Below are 19,984 nucleotides of genomic sequence, written 5' to 3'. Positions count from 1 at the left end.
CACCCATCACAGCTTTCACCATCCTCTCAAGCCAACAAAACTTTGTTTTTAAAACGTATCTTCAGGAACATATAAATCTTGGAAAGCTTAAGCTTGGAAGATGAAATTTATGACTAAACCATGTAACAACATATACATTGATGAGAAATAGTCACGTACATCTAGCTACAACACTCACAATTCCTACAATACCCATAGATAATACCACAATATTTAACAGTTACATATATGTTTTTCCACTTTGACAACATTACTGTAACAATGATCTTCCTCTGTTCAGATGTGTGTACCTAATTAGTAATTTTCCTTTGCACCTGCCTCTAGGGACCTTTTAAAATACTGAAAGTTAGAAATTTCAGTTCAGAAAAAGACACTGTTCAAGTATCCACCAAAAATCCATCAGCAGCTACTAAAGGGATTATTTAATACCCAAGCTACATTAGTTTCTCTCTCAAACACTGGAAGCATGACTAGTGACCAAGGAACACTTAACTTTGCCCTGGCTCCTCTGAAGTCTTCCCCAAAGGTTTAAAAAAAAAAAAAAGTTGTTTCCATAAACTTAGGCTACCTAGATGTATACAAGTAATGTGTTAGTTCAGTTTCTACATATTCACCTCCACCATGTTACCACCTTGTAAAGAATATTAGTTGCTCATTTAGCAATCCAAGAAAGAACATGAGTGTATTCTATGTTCCTATAGAATTGTGAAAGTTTCAAATGCAGATCCAGAGAGGACTACAGCCATTTAAATCCATTACTGCCAGAACAAACTCCCATCACAATTCTCCTAGAAAGAAATATGCTTGAAAATCAAAACCCAACTCCATTAAGAGAGTCTGAATGGTTTAGCTAATCATGACTTAAGTCACCAATTTTTGGGGCTTATAAAGTTAGATATTTATATTCAGTCATCTGGTAGTTGCTAAAAGTGTTCTTTTAACAGTTACTTGGGGGCAGTCTCCAATTTGATGCAATCCTCAGATTGTTTTAACTGATCTATGTATGCCTGAAGACCAACAAAAGCGGGGGGAATCATGCAGAAAGCTACTTGTGCACAGACATGAACACTAATTGTCCATGTTCTCTTTGGTGCACTGGCAAAGCAGACTGCAGAGGCCTGCACTGCATGTGAAAGCTCCAGTATCTGTATGGCAGCTCTTAGCAGAACATCTCAAGTGCCCTTAATTGTTTATGTTCTTAATGCAGAGCCTCTTGAATACATTCATTTTTAATAGCAGGCTTGAGTGTGGGGCCTATCAAAGAATAACAAAGCAACTCCATTCATTGGTTCTTGCTGTTGCAATGATGGTCTTTTGATTTATTTGCAAATGACAAGCTTGTCAGACCCCTGATTCAAGTGCTGCCCTCCTTTTTGAAGCATCATTAAAATTAACATGAAGGAATTCAGCTGCATTTTGCAAAGTGAAGCTGAGCCTGCAGTGTTGTATTCATGTAATTTTTTTGCCTTGGTTCCTTCTAATTAATGACAAATGTTTTGACCCAACTGTTGCTAAGCATAAGTGTTTGTATTTTTAATGTCATTTTGCTCTAGTTGCATTCTTGACATAAATGACAAAAAACGAAGCAGCCATACTTATTCCTAAATAAGATTGTCACACAGATCTTTTTAGGCACTTATGAAAGCAGTGTTTCTACCAATACAACAATATTTACTTATTCCATATTGTAAAAGAATGATGAATACTAATAAAAATTTTCACAAATGTCTGATCCAACAGATGGCTTAGTATTCTAAAATACAACCTGCAAACAACTTCCTTGTTTTAAAACGTATAATATAGAAACCCATGCTGAAACCAATTTTTTCTTCAGGAAGCTGCTAGTTTTTGCTTTGGAAGTGAGAAAGGAAAAAGTGCAATGTAATCTTAAAGGACATCACCCCCATATTAGGCCTTAGTTACACAAGAAAAATACTTCAACAAGTTCTCACCATTACTACCACTAGCTCATCTTTGCTAGTAATGTTGGAAGAAGCCCTAGCACAGAGGGCACACCAGGCATTTTGACATAGTATTACACAAGTCTCCTCTGACTGGGGCAAGTCAACATATAGTATAAGGCACGTGGCCTTTTTACACTAAGGCCCCCAACATTGTTAACATATGGTTAGTTCCTACAGTGTTACCTATGCAATAATTTTATTTATTAAGGGTATTCTACAAGTGTAAATAGGGCTTAAGTGTCCTTAGCAACAAGGATCCATAAAAACACCTCTAACCCTGTAAGTGATATTTCAGATCTCAGCTAACTTTATCTTAAGTCATATATTTACAATATTTAATAAGACATGTTAAATATTGTGGCTCAATACCATTATCTGTTTTCAAAAGGCACCTCAAAACTTAAAGCCCAAATTGAAAAAAAAAAAAAAATTAGCAGCATAACATGGAGCAGTGTGGTTAGTGCACTTTGTTAAGAGAAGTCTGCTCCTACAGATCTGAAAACAACACTTTGTAGGTCACAAAACTAGATCAAGATATGAAAGCATTCAGTCTGATTCTGGTGTACATTAAGCGTGTGAGAGCAGGATTTTGCATGCCACATTTGTGGCCTTTTAGCCTCCTTATAATTATTCAGTTTTGTATGCCACATTTCATATCCATTTTAGAATGCTAGATAATGTAGAGAACAATTTAAGAGGGAGTAACATGAATAAAAATCCAAATCTCAGCTATCTAGTCATCTTATAATTTAAAAAGTAAATTCTTTGCCAATGGTGCTAAAGTCTAAAATATAAAAACCTGATATTCAAAAAAACACTTGTCTTGGCTTTAAAATGATCCTGTAGTCTATGGTAAAACAGCAAAGAATCCTGTGGCACCTTATAGACTAAAAGACGTTTTGGAGCATGAGCTTTCGTGGGTGAATACCCACTTTGTCGGATGCTTATGTTAAAACAAAAGCTTGCTACAACTACAGATGTTCCGCTCCTTTTCCAGTGACACCTGGGATTCTAACAAGTTTATGTACTGTACGTAAAGTCTCTCCAGACAAAGTGGTGCAGATGGCAGAAAAATAAAGTACATTCTAGTTGGGTTAAATAATAAAGTTATTCACAGAAAGTGCTGGAAGATGACCATTTGAAAGGCTCCCATTGACTTCAATGGGACCAGGACTTGACCCTTAGCGATAAACAGCGTGGTTTATCAAGATCATTACTTACCTATGTATTCTTTGTAAATCATAAAATAGCAAAAATAATCTTTTACAGGAATTACTAGATTAAACCCACTTTAGAGTAAGTAGTCATTAAAATATTTAAACTGTTACACCAAAATTCCATATATTGCAGGACAAAAGCAGCTTTAAAAAAGTAAAAATGAAGCAGCATGTGAAATGTAGTCATACAAGTGATAAAATCTAAAAGAAAACTGATCCTACTGTATCAAGTCTTTGCCAGTTAGACCAAAGCTAACACAGATTACATTTAGAAATGGCCTTAAAAAAAAAATTAGTGACTAATCAAGTTATCCAACTTCATCCTATTAATAAAAAGGCATCCGAGTGTGTAAAAAGGTTGGAACAAGTATCTTAAAGAAAAAAGAAAAAAAAACACACAAGGACAAAAATTATAGACTGTCAATTCAAGCTTACAACAGCATTAGAAACTAAATATAAGTACTCTGCCTTCATTTGCACTTCTCCACATGGAAGGCCAAACACAGCACTGAACAATTTCTGCATGAAGGAAAGTACGTCCAGCCATTTATACTGTGTAACACTAATCCACCAGGGAATAGAGGTCAATGTTGCACTCTTGGTCATTACTGAATCATTTGAGATGATCTGTGGAGAGGATGAGATGAAAATCGAAGCATGTGAGAATGTTGCAAATGGCTTGACCTCAGACCAATTTTCATCTCCATCTGTCTAACAGAGGTGGATAAAAGCTCTCTTTATGCGACTCACTTGACTGTTTTAAATCCATGCTGCAAGCCAGGAATCAGTTAAATGTTGCATTAATAAAAAAAAAAATCCTTTCACACATCACAATTCTGTTTACAAATTTTATTCTTCATCAGTCCAAGTTTAGAGGTATGTATTTTCTCATATTCTTGCAGCATTGCTGAAAAAAAAAAAACAGAACAGTAGTGCTTTTCAAAAAAATCAAGATCCTCAAAAACAAAAAAGGGGTTCATAACTCAGTCTCGCTTCTAAACTTCTTAGTCTCCACTATGCCTGCTAAAAAATTGCTATATAAAGACATTAAAAAATGTTAGTTGCAAATAATTGGGTTGGGTTTTGGTTTCTTTTTTTTTTAATAATATAAACAACCTGAAAACTAAAATCATTTGAAGCTTTTTAGTATTTTAAGTCTAACATTCTATGAACTCTCCTGTTCATAAGCGTTACTGAATCCAGGTTGAGTATTGAGATAAGCATATATTATTAATAACCATTTATTTACAACTAATACAGTCCCTTGTTTTGGCAATGACTGCAAAAAGAAAAAAACATGAAGACAACATGCCATTTAAAAGCTGAGGCCCGCACAGTACATCAATGTCAAACAACAGTGCGTCAAGCTAAGATTCAATTCAGGTAAGTGCCACTGCCAAATTTTCTTGTTCCCAGACGTGCTTTAAGATTATTTTATTGCTTAAAATTTAATTTGTTCCAACTCACGTCTCCATGACAACGTTGGCTAACCCTGCAAATCATTTGGGTAATTGGATATCTTATCTTTCTATTGCTCTCAAATCGAATGATTCTGCTAGAATTGTAACAGCCAATCAAATTTACAGGCCTCCTGAGTAATAGACTCAGAAAAGTAGCCAAATTCATCTGCTCTTTACAGTCATATTAGCCAGTATACGACAAACAGTAGAAGTCAGCTTTTAAACTATATTTAAAAATTATAAACACTGTCATTACTAATATTCTCACCAACAGGAGGGGTGAGGTTTTTTACTCTATGAAAGGAAAACTAAGCAGCAATGGACACTCATTTCATATAAAGGGAACAATTCCTGTATTTGGGGCAAAAGCCAACAGTTTAACATGACAGCTAGTAAATGCATATCTCCCTCTGCCCCACGTTTGTATTTGTACTCACTTAAAATCACAAGGTACGGCAGCCAAAATATTATGAGTGTAAACCCCAGGAGATGACATCCTCACATTTCTTTTAAATGTTTCCCCACTGAAAATGTAGGGTGCATGTAGTTTGTTTGGGAAATAAAAATATCAGGATTTCTATTAAAGTCTCAAAGCATACTATGTACATTTCACAATGTGGAAAATTTACATTTTTGATTCCAGACTCTAGGCTACATTTTTCTGAAGCCTCTCAGATGTCAGTTTAAGCTATAGATACACAAGTCAACTGTTACATTTATCAGATGTGGGTTTGGACTTCACTCAACTTTAAAGTAGAGTCACTGGATACATTTCAGTTTTCCAGTTCCAATTTTCTCCGTAATAGCACAGTGAGCTGCTTTGCAGCAGCTATTGACCAAGCATTGTAAACAACTGCCCATCCCACTTTCCGCTGTAAATGCTGTTGAACCCAGGCCAACTGGCAAGAATAAGGAACACTTTAGCATCTTGACAACAGCCTTTCACACATCTTTAGTATGTCAGGCCTCTTTTTAAATTAGGCTTAACAGAAGGACACTTTTATCACATCTGCCTGCTAATCCAAATTTTCATGATGTTTCACTTCACGAATTCTGACTTAACACTCAGCACTTACGCACATTCACAGAGGCCCATAACTAGCCTTTCAGTTCCACTGTTTTGTTTCAATATCTAGCCTCGAATACACAATGAAACTGTCTTAGGCCTCATAATTGAATAAATGTAAAACTAAGCTTTACCTCTGGTCAACTGTTTACACCCAATTCTCTTCTTGAAGCCCCAATTCCACCCAGTTGTCACTGTCCCCTCCTAGGAACAAGAGCATCTCCAAAGCCATCCAACTTAAAGCATGAAGAATATCAACCACATAAACGGTCCTCCCAGGACAAAGGAATACAATATCTCCTTCAGGTAGATGCTAGTGCTGCAGGCAGAATCTCTACTTTCTATGCAGCATCTGATTCCCGTTGATGCTGGGCCTCTACATTAAGACTCTTCCTTTACAGGAATACAAAGGACCAAGAACTAGCATTTTACTCCCATCTAACTTCTCCCCCTTGGACATCTTGTAACTATTTTAAATCTTATCCATGTTTATATCGATTGCTGCCAGTTCTAAATATCCTGTCACCTTCAGTAACTCTTTCATATCTACCCTATGCTTATCATAGGATGGGTAGGGACCTCTAGAGGTCATCCAGTCCAGCCTCCTGCACTCATGGCAGGATTAAGTATTATCTAGACCATCCCTGACAGGTGTTTGTCTTAACAAGTAGACTTGGCCCTTTATACATAGTCATACCCACACATGTACCAATGTGCAAGAATGCCCTTTGAAGCTTCTATCATATAGAACTTTCCTGTATCAGGAAGTAGCAATAAAAAACCCAGAAGCGTTGCACAGCTGGAGAGGCCCCAGGGTTTTTCAAGTTAGATAGTGAACTCTTTAGGCCAATATGCACTTTTTTAGTACCTAGAACAATAGGTTTTGGATCTTGATTGAGGCCCTTTGGGTGCTACCAAAATCTAAATAAAAGATTAGAATGTTGGTGCAATTTGGACTTCAGTGGAATGACTCAGACACAAAAAGTCATCAGATTTGAGGATCAAGAGAAGGAGCTGCTTGGAGTTAGTGTAACATGGAAAAATTCACATTCATACCACAGAAACTGGCATAGCCATCCCCTAGTACATCAAAGTATAAAAATAATACATAGGAAGTCTTCACTGAAAGGTATAATAATTATGCAACTTTTAAACATTTACACATCAGAATGACACTATATTAACAAGTGGTGTTGCAAATTTAATGACCAATTAAATTTAAAGAAATAAAGATTTTAGGGCATTATTAACAGTTCCAAGAAAGAAGTTAAATGAAATGTTTACATTGGCCCTGTTCCTTTAACAAGAGTTAAACTGAAAAAGATTTAGCATTGATTTTGAAGCTATTAAAATCCACTGGACATGTTTCTACACTGATACCAATAGGTCATGCACGTGAATGTTGTTGTAAGCTACTGCAGACATAAGACTCCACGAGCAAGAGCGGCAGTGCGGAAAACAGTTTACTACATGGTGAGTACCTGAAATCTTCGATAATCTATTTTACAGAGCTACCTGACCTAACTTGTTTCCATCATTTCTTTTAATTAAGCTAAAAATAAAATCTTAACTGGATCTACTACAGGGCAGAGTACAACAATTGGGTTTATCAGAAGATAAGCACTTCTAAAACAATTTTAGAACTAGGCAGACTTAAGCAGATTGTGTAAAACCCAAAGCTTCAGTTATAGATGCCCTTTCCTTATCTTGACCTCACAATAGCTGTTTTTCCCCCCATCTCATGTGCTTAATACCTGATCAAGATGCACCTAAACAAACAGACCCATTCTGCCCCTTCTCTTAAACTGAAAGCTACCTTTTTGTTTTCACTCACTAATCCATAGAAGCTTTTCAAATGGCACAAATAGAGGCAGCAGCATTTTGTTCTCTAAATCAATTTTCTCCTCAGCCATCAACTAGATGTTCCGGCAGAGAGAAAGAACAGTCCTTCCCTTCTAATTCAAAAATCCATACTCGCATTGCCCTTGCAAACTGCTAAACAAGCAGTATCGGCAATTCACTTGTGTTCTGTAATATATTTACTGCAAATCCCAATGGCTTGCCTCCTAATGCAGTTTTCTTTTGTGTCTATTCTTGTCAATACACTGACTGGTCACCTTACTTTGACCGACTGTTTATCCAAAACATCAAAAAGCTGTAAGAGGAACAAAAACATCAGTTGGGAAGAAACTCAGTTTGCTGCCCACTATCTTTAGCAGCTTAATTACTACTTTGCCAAAAATGTTTTGTTTTGAAACACCTACCAGAAAAGTACAGGCCACATTCCAGGATATAACACAGGCATATCCCTCATGAGAATTTTGTTTTACAATTTAGTTATTAACACCAGTTGACTTAAGTTTGCAAGGAAACTGATGACTCAAAATACTGCTTCCAAATGCACTGCTGATAAGGGAGACAAGCACCATGGAAAGCTTGCCACCATCACATTGTTAACTCCGTTATTCCAATTCCCGTAGGTTGTGCCTGTGTTGTTTATAGGGTGACCAGATGTCAAAACTGAAATCCCTAACATCGGTCGGGACGTGGGACAAACAAGCAAATATTGAGACAGTCCCAATAAAATCGGGACGTCTGGTCACCCTAGGTGTCTATTTAAACCATAACCTCTCTGAGACAGGGACCATCTGTTTGTTCCGTATTTGTACAACGCTAAGTGCCACGGGGCCTGGTCCACCGTTCCTTGGTGCTAAAATATAAACAACAATAATAAAGTACCCATTCATTTAACTTGTGTTTAAATTTGGCCCAACTGCTGAGACTAGTTAAAAGGATTGCAGTAATGGTGTCTGACAAAGTGGCAAGCTATCTACTTAGAAATGGATGAAGACTACTAGCTCGTTTAGCATAGTCCACTGAATAAATGACAGATAGTAGTAACTACATCATTGACTTGGGCAAGCCAATGATCAAGAGGTGAAATGTTCTGTCTCATTACCAATCCTGTCAGCTTTCTAGTACCCAGAACTCAGATTGAGTGTAGTCATCTCACTTTATACCCATTTAGAAATGGTGATGGTTCTTTTATATATTAATCACACTTGTAAAGTAAATATGACATTTTGAGAGGGGAAGAAAGTCATTATGATCCTATCTTTATGTTTCCTTTAAGACACAGATTCTATGTATATTAAGTTTCCAAACGTTAACAGCCACTTAATGTTGTCATTACATAGCATCAAAATCTTTAGGAAAAAACCAAAAAATTTACTCCAATAATTAAAATGCAATTAAGAAAAAAGGCAAAAAATTAATCTATCTTTAAATCCCTTTCAACAATACCACCATCGTATTAAAGAGCTGCAGAGAGCCAAGTAAGCCTCTTAATTCCCCACAATTTAACCAGCTCCTGGAGATAGTGATAGTAAAAGACTTGGGTCCCGAATATTGCTTAAAGTGATTTCACATGACAGACTTAACTAAGAGGACATTTAACTCTTGTACTACTGGTTAACATATATGCAGTTAAGGGTTTTATTATTCTGCAAGAAAGGCAATAAGCCAAAGAAAGTGGAAAGACATTTGCCTGAAGGCAGGTCAAAGCTCATAACTATCCACCCAAAGATTCAGAGACCCACCTGTCAATTTTAGGACAGCAGAAAGTCACCACACACTGTAGTAGTTTATATAATTCTGTCAGTGGGTTCAACAGTGATGGCTCTCTCTTTGGCTGCCTGCCACTGAACAAAAGCTAATCTTACACCTAAACAATTTGGACATTAAACACACTGGAAGCTTTATCTCCTGACTTATTCCAGAAGATGACAGACATTGCTGATGAAAATAAAGAGACATTGCTCTAATACCCGATGACAGCAGCCCTTGAAGTATAATATGGCTATTAACACCCGACAGACAGTATGCCTCGGCGCCAGCAGCTGCAGTGCACCCATTGCTGGCCATGGAAGTCACAGCAGGAAAGGATTGAGAACGAAAAGTTAGTATTTAAAAACCTATAAAATGCTCCCCAGTCATTAGAATGAGTATAAAATCTACATGCAAGTCAATATATCCTGAACATCATCTCCTCTACTACACACATCCAAACACTAGTTGAGAACAATTCTATAGGTTTTTTTTGTTTTGGTTTATTAAGTTTTGTTTTGTATTTCTTTGTTTCCATTTATTTTAATGTGGATACCTGTAAAACAGCATAAAAACCTATATTAAACAATATAACAAGTCTAATTTAAGTCTACCAAAGCTAGTCCATGACAAAAACAAGAAAGGAAGCTACAAACTGAACAGTGACAATAAATATATTTGAACAGACACTTTGCTCGCTAAGCACTGTCCATGCTCCAGAGTTAAAATAAGGCAGAAGTAGGAAGTAGAAGAGGCATATGTAATTAAAAACTACTGTAATACATATGCACAAGGGGCAGAGTGAAGGCTGTGGAGGCAACCTTAACTTTGCCATTTCCTGACCTGAGTGCATCACTTTCTAAAAGACTGCTTAAGTTAATGCAGTACATTTTAGAATGGCATATTTGCTTTTGTAAAGGGCTGTTTATAACAAATTGTCTGGAATAAATTCACAGAGGCTTGAATGTTGTTATAAACTCTTGAATTAAAGGATAATGGAACTGTTGACACAACATTAACACATAATATCCGTGCAACAAACCAGCTTTTACATGAGAAGGCAAGCTATAATTACATCACTTTTTATTTGGGTGACACATTTATTTTAACACTGGTGCAGCACTTCATTGTGTGAAGAGCCACTGAAGTTGTATAAAAAAATAAAAATTCATCAGACCAACAACTCTGAAGGGCTTCACACAAAGCAAGGGTAACATCTACACAGGAGACAGGCCTTCAGAACATTAAAGCTTGTTCAGTGGAAAGTTTCCCCATCACTGCATTTTTCTGTAACAAAGATGTTGTCAGAAATGACAATTTCTTGTGTCCCCTGATGATGCCTTGCTAGCATTTGGTTATAAGCCATAAAGCAGGAATAATTTCAGCCTGTCAGGAGTCTAGCTAATGCCCAGTTTCCCCCTAGAGAGAATTCCTGTCAAACGTAATGAGAGCTCCAAAGGCCCTCTCTACAACATAATGAGCACTTAGGCCATGCTGGTGATCAGCCAGCAAAAAGCATCAATTTGAGGCTGGCTACACCCTAGGGACCAGACGTCACCAGTTTTAATAAGAATTACGATTATTATCTACCAAATGCCTTCACAGTATTTGAAATTTAGAAGGATGTTTTTTCAATTTAAGACAACTTATACTAAATTGTAACAGTGCTATTTTGCACCTCTGTAGTTTAGGTCTGAATTTGAGGTTTTAAAGATTCTGCACTCAAGTGAAAGATGTTATATGGATGACATGAGAACCCACTAACACTAAAGCCGCTTATTTTCTTGTCAGCTTTCATTTTTTGGATCGTCACGCACTTCCCCAGAAGTTTATCATCTTTTCATCCCTTAGATTATGATTAACCAAAACACAGACATTAAAAATCACAATATTAGGCAACACAAAACACACTGCCTTTTCCAGCTAGACTGTCACAGGTTATAATACATTCTCTCATTTATTTTAAAAGTTTCTACACTATGTCACCACAGCAAACAAACATTACACACCATTTATATATAAACATTAAAGCCTGACAATACAAATATGAGCTCTGAGGTTCCTTGATTCTGTGGACTTAACTTTAGAGTAACATCAAAAGTTAACATTTTTAGTGCATTTATACACTAAATGCATGTTCTCATCAACTGTTCCATTATTTTAAGCCCATCTACAGGACAGTTACATAAACTTATAATAGGATCAAAAGTTCCTGTAATACTTATACCAGAAGAGGTTTGCATTTAGATATTAAATTTTATCATAACTTTGTCACCATTAAGTTATTTGAAGAAAAGAGTTTTTTCCACTGAACCCAAAACAGTTGCCTGAAGTAAAAGCTGACAATGTTGCAAAAGAAAAAAAAAGAAAAAAATCAGCTCTATATCTAATCTGAGTCTCACAAATGATAGCCCAAATCTTCTCCCTACAAAATTTTCTGTTACCTCAAAACAAAAGTTGTCATATTTCTGTATTAGTCAATACTTCGAATTTAAACAAATGCATCTCCAACGGAGCATGTAAAGCTACACATCTAACTCTACATTACCAAATTTGATATTTTCCAGGGCATGATAAATTTTAAGAAAAAATATCAAAGAGTTCAGAGTTACAAAAACAGAATTCAGCTCTGAAATATTCTTCCTTAATGAAAGTCCTTGAATACATTGAAGATCTGAAACCTGAACTAATCAATTTCTTTACTGTGCCCTAGCCGGTCAGCCGTGCTCTTTAATTTAATGAAACAAGAGTTTTAGATGAAATAGCACATATACATCAAGAAAGAATTGTATTGTTGCACTTTGAAATGTGTCCAACTGTGCAACTTCATCTAATGATAATTTTTTTAAGAGGCCATCGATTTCTGAAAGACTTATTGTACCAGCATCTTGATGAAAAAGTGAATGTCAGCATATCTACAGAATACTTACACCCTGCCATTAATGCTTTCTTTGGCAGACAATGAATACTCAATTGAGGGTCCTCCAGGCTGAGCAATCATTTAGCTTTTCTTCTCTTATGAGGTCCTTAGTGCCTTGTTCCAGTTCAATACCTCTTTTTTATTCACCATTATAGTGCCCATAAGTGTGAATTTTATGGGAACTTGCAAACTCGGTCATAAGAATTTTCCAAGTCACTAATCTTCTCATATTTTGAAATTGCTAGGTTTTCAATAACTATCAACATATGCTGCAGATGCACAAGAGACTGATTAGACAAATCTAGGGCTGTACGAACTAGGAATTTCCTCAAAGAAATCTCTTTCCTTATAAACTATTTAACTCAAGTGTCTTTGTTTAGAGGCAAGCCATTTCCTATATATTTATCGACATCTTTCAGAACCAGCACCAACACAATCATTCTGTTCTGCAGACCTTATTTGTCCTATCATTTTATATTAGGCAGGTGAACAATGTTTACTAGTCACAACTATGAATCAATCCACTCTTTCTGACATACTGCACTAATTCAAATATAAATCCAAAAGCTGCATTTTAGTACCCTAAACACATTATAAAGTTGGACTATAAATGTAGTAGTTATGAACTTACATGAACATCTTACCTGTTTATGCATTTCAATGTTTAATCCATAGGACATTTCATAATACTGCAAATAAAGGAAAATACAATTTAAAACCAGTATACAATAGTAAAGTATTAAAAAATATTTGCTGTAATAAACAAAAGGGAAAAACAAATATTTCATACTTACCATCACATAGTGCCTCTGCATTTCTGTCTTTTCACTTGCCAGTTTCTCACATTCCAATTTAAGGCTACAAAAATAAAACAGACACTTTAATGTAAATGTTATGACACTTGTTTTGACATCTACCTGCCCTATTTGCTCTTTGATACCTTTTTAGTCTTTCCCCTTCAATATAAATAACAAACTTTAGCCTGGTATCATAACAGAAAAACAGGATATGAATATAAAGAGTACACAGCATCCATTAAAATCAGATCTGACTCATTTTAAATGCATACTAAATAAGGCTTTAATACAAAAAAACTATGCTTAGAGTGATTACCAAAAATTGCCACAACCCCCAGACTATGGTACTGCCTGAATTACTACAATTTAAATGTGAAGTAAAAAGATCTTTCTAGGTGATTAGGAATTATTGTACCGGAGTACAAAAGCATAACCACAGCAGAAGACTCACCTGCGTTTCAGTTCTAAACCTTTACTCCAAAAAGTCTCCTGAGTTTGTACTACGCTATCTAGCCAAAGTCTTGAAGATGTATAGCCTTTGAGCATTATTTAAAATTTGATATATCTTTTCTTTTTATATACTTTTGAGAACAAAAATAAAGTGAAGCAGCTGTAGTTTCAAATAACCTATACCCTTACTATGCCAATATCTCCAATTAAAATAAAATATTAAATATCATTTCTTTGTAATGTGGACTGGCAACTGACTTTTTTTAATTAAAGAAAATAGTAAGCAATCAAAGTGGCTGGTGTGCATGCTCACCTTTTTTATATGTAACAGTATACAGTTTAAGTTCTGCAATTTTTAAATATAACACCTATAAAAAATAGGCCCCAGAAGGCTTGATAAGTTGGGTTTTATCTGTATAGCTAAACACTATATACATCATAATCATGAAGGCCGAATCCAAACTTCAAAAAGAAGAAAATTTGTATACAGAACTTTCTATTCATCTCTGCTCAGCCATACACCAAGGGACATATTCCCTGTTAATGCCAAAAGTATTATCTATGTAATGATGGGAAAATGCACCTTTGATATCTGCAGAGACCTCAGCAATAAGCACAAGAACTAGCAACACAGTTGCCAGCTTCAAGGATGGCATAGCAACCCTAACTCAAATCTACCAAAGCAATGAAATTCACTTATCTGTGGTAGCACACTAAAATACTTGTATGCTTTTTAAAAAAATCTTTATTTGCTCTTTAATTACTGCTTATTTTCATTTTTATATTTTTGCATTAACATTGTAAACAAAAAAATGCAGACATACACTACATGAGAACTAACTATAACATTTTCTACTAGGGAGTTAGGGTAGATAGTCTCTCAGAATACTTTGCACTTATGAGGGTTTTTCACTTAAGGATCCTACCAAAGAGTTACATTTCACACTCCCATCCTGAATATTTTACAGATGGTCACAAACAGAACATTAAGTGACCAAGCTGGGCTCAGAACTTACTGGTCCCAAACTCTGTCACTCTCATTTTCACCACTAGACTCCACTGCTTCCTACTGAACTTCTAACTCTTATTAAAAGCTTATTTCAACAGTGCCTTGGTACTGGAATGCAGGAACATGAGGACAAAAGCACCCACTGACCTGCTGTTCTGAACACAGCCAGTTACAAAATTCCCCAAGAGCAAATATTGACAGTTATTGTGAAGCTCTAAAAACACACAGAATAAAAGTTCATCTGAACAGCAGCAAAACAGGCTGTGAAAACAATGGCAAGGAAAGAAAAGGAGTGAATGACAGGGTTTAAGGGTGACTCCCCACGCCACCATCTGGAAGCTGATATAAAACACAGCTTCTCCCACCAGCGAAAGTGGAGACAAGAAAAAAGAAACACACCCCACTGAACAACACGCTGTGCACCAGCTTGGATCCTCAAATGCAGTATATGCCTGAGGCCTATGGTACAGAAAGAATTGATTATGAACAAAGCATGCTGCACCCACCTGTGATACTGAGCTTGGAGGAACTGAAACTCCTCTTTGATCCGATCCAGAGACTCTGGAATAGTGAATTTAAAAGGCTGACCTGCAGCCTGGTGCGGTGTCTAGAAAGGCCAGCAGAGGAAAGAGCAGGCACAAGGAAAAATGTTTAAATAAAAAACAGTTAGCAAGGCCATACGACATGCATGAAAGATAAGCTACTTATTCCACTGTCTGCACAGCTAATTTCTTAGAGACCGTTCCCCAGCAACATGCCACCCTACACTCCAACTGGGGCACCTCCAATAGCAATGGGTCCCACGCTCATGAACATCGCACCCCAGGAAAGAGAGGAAGCTTAATTCCAGCACAGGGTACAATAGGAGACCGCTAAAGAAAGGGGGAAGAGCCTTAGGGACCCAACTCAACCCCCCCAACCCCGTCACTATTACCCACCACCCCTCTCAATCAATCAGTAAGTACGGTGGTTTTCACTCCACCCTGGGATATAACTGCACAGAGACGGGCAGCAGGATCCCCCCCTCTCCTCTTTACACTTGTCACCACTATCCCAGGAAAACTAGTCGGTGCTAACTCCTCCCTGCGGTAAAATCACATGCGGGGGTGGGGAGGGTCGCACACATCCTGTCTGCTCGAGCCAGTTTATTTGGCTGCAACTAAAGAAGGGGGAAGGAGCGAACCTGGCGGCGAGGCGAAGGAGCGTCCCGGCCCCGCCATTGTCATTTATATGCAAATAAGTTACACATTAAAACAAAGGGGCGAGAAGGAGCCCCTCCCCCAGTACCCTCCATACACAGGCAGGGACTGTGTTCCGGGAAAGGGACACGCGGGGAGCCCTCCCGCCCGGTGGGGCCAGGAAAACCAAGAAGTTGCCCCGTGCCCTGGTGAGGGTCTGTCGCTCTTGGGGCAGGAAGCCCTGGGGCCCGCAGGACAGCGAGGGCTGAAGAGTGAAGCCCTCCAGGCAGCTGGGCAGGGGCCACTCACTCACCCATGGCAAAGGGCAGCGGGGATCGCCTCTGCCATGGGGCTCCTGCAGGGAGGGGGCGCCGGAGGGTAGCCCGGCCCGGGGGTTACTTACAGGATGCCGGCTCTGGGGGAACATGGCTCTGGCCGCCGCTTTGCTCCTTTGCAGCTCAATTCTCGACTCAGTCGCCAACTTTAGATCCCGAGCCCCGAGCAGCCCCCGCGGGCAGACGCCGCTGCTCAGCGGCCCGGCCGCGACATCCTCCTCCCGCCGCCTTCTCCTTTGTTGTTGTTGGGCTGGGGGCTCGGCCAGCAACGCGCCCCCGCCGCTTTCGGAAGAGTCACGGGCAGGTGTCGGCTCCTTGGGCGCGTCGGCCCCAGCCGGTCCCCAGGCCACGCGGCTCCGCGGGACGGGGGCGGTGCAAGGCGGGGGGTGGCCGCTCCCCTCGCTGCCCGACCTCCTCCTCCTTCTCTGGCCGCTGCTTCTGTCTGCAGAGTAAATAATCCCCTTTCGCAGACTCGTAACTTGTGCAATTGTAAGACCGGAAACTCCGAGCGCAGGCGACTCCTCTCCCCACAGCTCCTGCCCGCAGGGGAAATCCAGGCCGGGGCGCGGACGGGCTGGCACCGGCGGGACACTCAGCAGATGGGGGCGCAAGAGAAAGTCTCCGGCGAGCTCCGCGCTGCTCCCGGGCGTTGGCGAAGGGGCCGGTCGCAAAGTAGCGAGGACCGGCTGCAGCGGCACATGCACCACGGGAAGGGGAACCACGAACCGCGGAGATCCCCTCGGGCCGTTGCAAGGAGAAGCACCAACACCCACCCCTAGTCCCAGGCCACCCACCCCCCAGGCGGGACTAATCAAAGGGAAGCTCCTCCGCGCACCAGCGCCACTACAGCCTCCTCCGGCCGGCCGCGCATCGGGGAGCAGCGACTCCCATCAGCGCTCCGCAAGCGCCGCGCGCAGCAGCATCCTGGGCTCCCGTGGGCCGGCGCCCCGCTCACGGCCGGGACAAAGTTCTTTCCAGCACCCCGAGGTGACACATCCAGATAATGGCGGTCGGGAAAAAAAAACAGCCCCCCAATTACAGCTGCCCCTCCATGGATAATAGTGCGCAGTATGCAAACTTCGCGGGGTATGGGCCGGGGAGCGCAGCGCAGCGCCACGGCACTAGCAGCCTCTCAATATACAGGACACAATGTATCCGCCCGCGCTGGTTACATTAACACGCGGTTTCACACTCCTCTAGCTAACCAGCCACCCGCCCCCGCCCACTCGAGGGGAGGAGGGGATCCCTGGCCAATCGCCTGCTCATGCACCAACGTGGGGTGCTGATGTACTCCTCTCGACTGTCCAATGGGACAAGCCTCTGGTCCCTCCAGCTCTCCTGGCGGAGCTGCAGGACTCTTCCGAGTGGACCAATAGGAGGCCGTGGAACGCTCAGCGAGGCAGGGAGAACGGGAAGGTCGGTGGGAAGGAGAGGGGAGAGGCTGAACTGTCAATCAAAGTAACGTGGGCGGGGGGCAGAGAAAAAGGAGGAGGAGGGAAAGGGAATGAAGGGAGGCGTGTATTGCTGGGATCTGGTTTATTCCTCCATTTTGCCCTCCCCCCTTTCTCTAGTCTCAATCTGTGAAAGTAACACGGGGAGATAAATACTGCATCCTACCATAGAGCAGGACAAGCTGCAGTTAGAGCCAGACATACAGTGCCCTGGTTAAACACACTGGCTGGGGGTTGGAGTGTTATGCTCCAGGCTTTGAGCTTGGTGTGCACATATCTATCTGTATTACATTTTTCTTAGAATAATTCACCGCGGGGACCAGACCCAGCATGAAAACTTGTAGCCCAAAAGACAATTTTTCAGAAAACTATGAACATGACAAAATGGGGTTTGTAGGGAAAGACGATTTACCCATAACATCTACTAGTGGCCCGCTATTTTAGTGTAGTATGTATGTACAGACTCCAATTTTATTTAAAGAATATAAATTACACACACCCTCTTTATGTTGTTATAATACAGATATATAGCCCATCCAAAACAATATCCAAGTCACATCAAATAAAAATCAGGTCGCATTCTGCTCTATTTTCCTCATTTTTTATCCAAAAGAACTCAGTGCTGTTCATTGCTGTAAACTGAAAGCACATTTTGGCCTATGATTTCTTATCCCAGTTTACTTTTTAACTCTGATGGACAAATATGGCACACATACATATTTAATTTATAGGTTACATAAACATAAGTGCACAAACTGGCACCTGCTTATAGTGTACTCCAATAGAGGGAAAATATAGTAAAGTAGGATGACTGTCTCAACTTGATCCAATGCATTGCAATGCACCAATTGCAATATTAGTTACAGTGACCCTCACACAGAACTGAAGTTGCCCATTGAGTAAAACTGACTTTTTCTAAAAGGGTTCCACTGGAGTTAAGCAGTTAGAAACATCCAATATTATAAACAGTTTATAGGTGTATTTGAAGTAAACTAGGGTCAAATAAATTCCACATGCTCCATGTGTGACTACTGCCCCGCCAAATACTGACACAGCCCACAATGGGATGTAAACATCTTCAGAACACATCCTCTAGTAACAACCATCTTATTCATAACAGAATTTAATAATCAAGCATTAGGTACTAGTAGCTTTAAAATAATGCTTTAATAAATAATTTAAATTTAATGCTTTAAAATAATTTAAAATAATATTTGAATAAATGTTCCTACACTTATTCAGGTAATATATTTTACCTAAAGCAGAAGCCCTAAAATATCAAAGGGAGTTACTGGAACATAAAGGGAGCAATTTTATAGTAAATATTTTCTTACCCTACAATTAAACTTCCCTTTAAACATGTATGTGATTTATTCATAATTGTATTAAATTTCAGTATGTAATATAAATTAGAACTGACCATGGCTAAAATTCAATAGGATTGAAAATTGTTACATCAGACATGATCAATTTATGGATTTATTCAATTCTCAGTGTTATTTTTTAACTGCATTATTACCAGTTTTATCTACAATAAAAAATGACAAAAGGCGGAGGTGGGGAGGACAAAAAACAAAGCAAACTCTCATTACCTGTAAGTATTTTGCAAAACACCAAATGAATTTTGCACTCCTCAGGGTTTTGAAATTGAGTGCAATGTCATAAGTAAGAAGTATATTTTCTTCTTTCACCATTTCCTAAGGGCAGTCAACAAAGGTTTGCTTTTCACTAGAAGGCAGTAATTGTGGCACCAGACTGTAAATTTGTCTAGTGGTCCATCCACAGGACTGGGAGTCAGAATTTCTGGGAGTTCTATGCCCAACTCTTCCAATGATTTGCTGTATTATCTCAGGCAAGTCAGTTCACCTCTCTGTGTACTGGTTTATCCATATAAAATAGGTATTAGCATATTTAGCTACCTCACACAGGCATTAAGAAGCTTAATTAATTAATGCTTATAAAGCACTCTAGATTCCCCGGATGAAAAGTGCTATAAAATGCAAACCATTATTATACATGTTGTGGGTGCACCTGGTAGTTATGGAACCTGAGACAACATAACACTTTCTTATCCAGCTTTGGTTAATACTATGCTTAACCTGCTGGCACAAGTTGTTAATGAGATAAAAACAGATAAAGCATTAAAACAACAGTGTCTTTTGGAACAAGAACAGAAGTGGATTTTTTTAATTGCTCGCCTACATGAAAGTTGAAATGTCTTGTGATCTTTATTTACCATATTTACATTTTTCAGGGCATGTTTTAACAAATACAGCTCTCTGCTTTCCTCATACCTTTTAACAAGTGCTTTCTGACTTATTGAGATGCTAGGAACAGAGACTTAAGGGCATTTTGAGCCTCTTCCATCAAAATCAGTATGGAAGAGAAGTAAAACCAATAGCAGAACTGTTTGCGGTTTGATATTTTTTTAAATGAAAGCTGCTATAGGTATAAAATAAACAAGTAAATAAATAAATAAATGAATACATTCTTTCATATATATGGTTGATGGTAGAAGACCAAAATCTGCT

At 39.2% G+C, this 19,984-nt stretch overlaps 1 protein-coding gene across 3 annotated transcripts in view; it reads right to left on the bottom strand.

Moving 5' to 3' along the window:
* Positions 1 to 16,870, bottom strand: part of TLE1 (TLE family member 1, transcriptional corepressor) — a 91,402-nt gene extending 74,532 nt beyond the window's left edge. For 2 of the 3 annotated variants that reach the window (XM_030566721.1, XM_030566722.1), the window contains exons 1-4: positions 16,071 to 16,869; positions 14,996 to 15,096; positions 13,028 to 13,091; positions 12,878 to 12,922 (exon numbers count right to left, since the gene is read on the bottom strand). In XM_030566721.1, coding sequence (XP_030422581.1) covers positions 12,878 to 12,922; positions 13,028 to 13,091; positions 14,996 to 15,096; positions 16,071 to 16,094 — 234 coding nt within the window. In that variant the 5' untranslated portion in view covers positions 16,095 to 16,869. Of the gene's footprint in view, positions 1 to 12,877; positions 12,923 to 13,027; positions 13,092 to 14,995; positions 15,097 to 16,070 lie in introns of all 3 variants that reach the window. The other variant, XM_030566723.1, reaches the window with a different exon arrangement.
* Positions 16,871 to 19,984: the final 3,114 nt, after the last annotated feature.

The sequence above is a fragment of the Gopherus evgoodei genome, chromosome 6 (genome assembly GCF_007399415.2).
Source record: "Gopherus evgoodei ecotype Sinaloan lineage chromosome 6, rGopEvg1_v1.p, whole genome shotgun sequence".
In the NCBI taxonomy this organism is placed as follows: Eukaryota; Metazoa; Chordata; order Testudines; family Testudinidae; genus Gopherus; species Gopherus evgoodei.
This window is presented reverse-complemented; position numbering and strand designations above follow the sequence as displayed.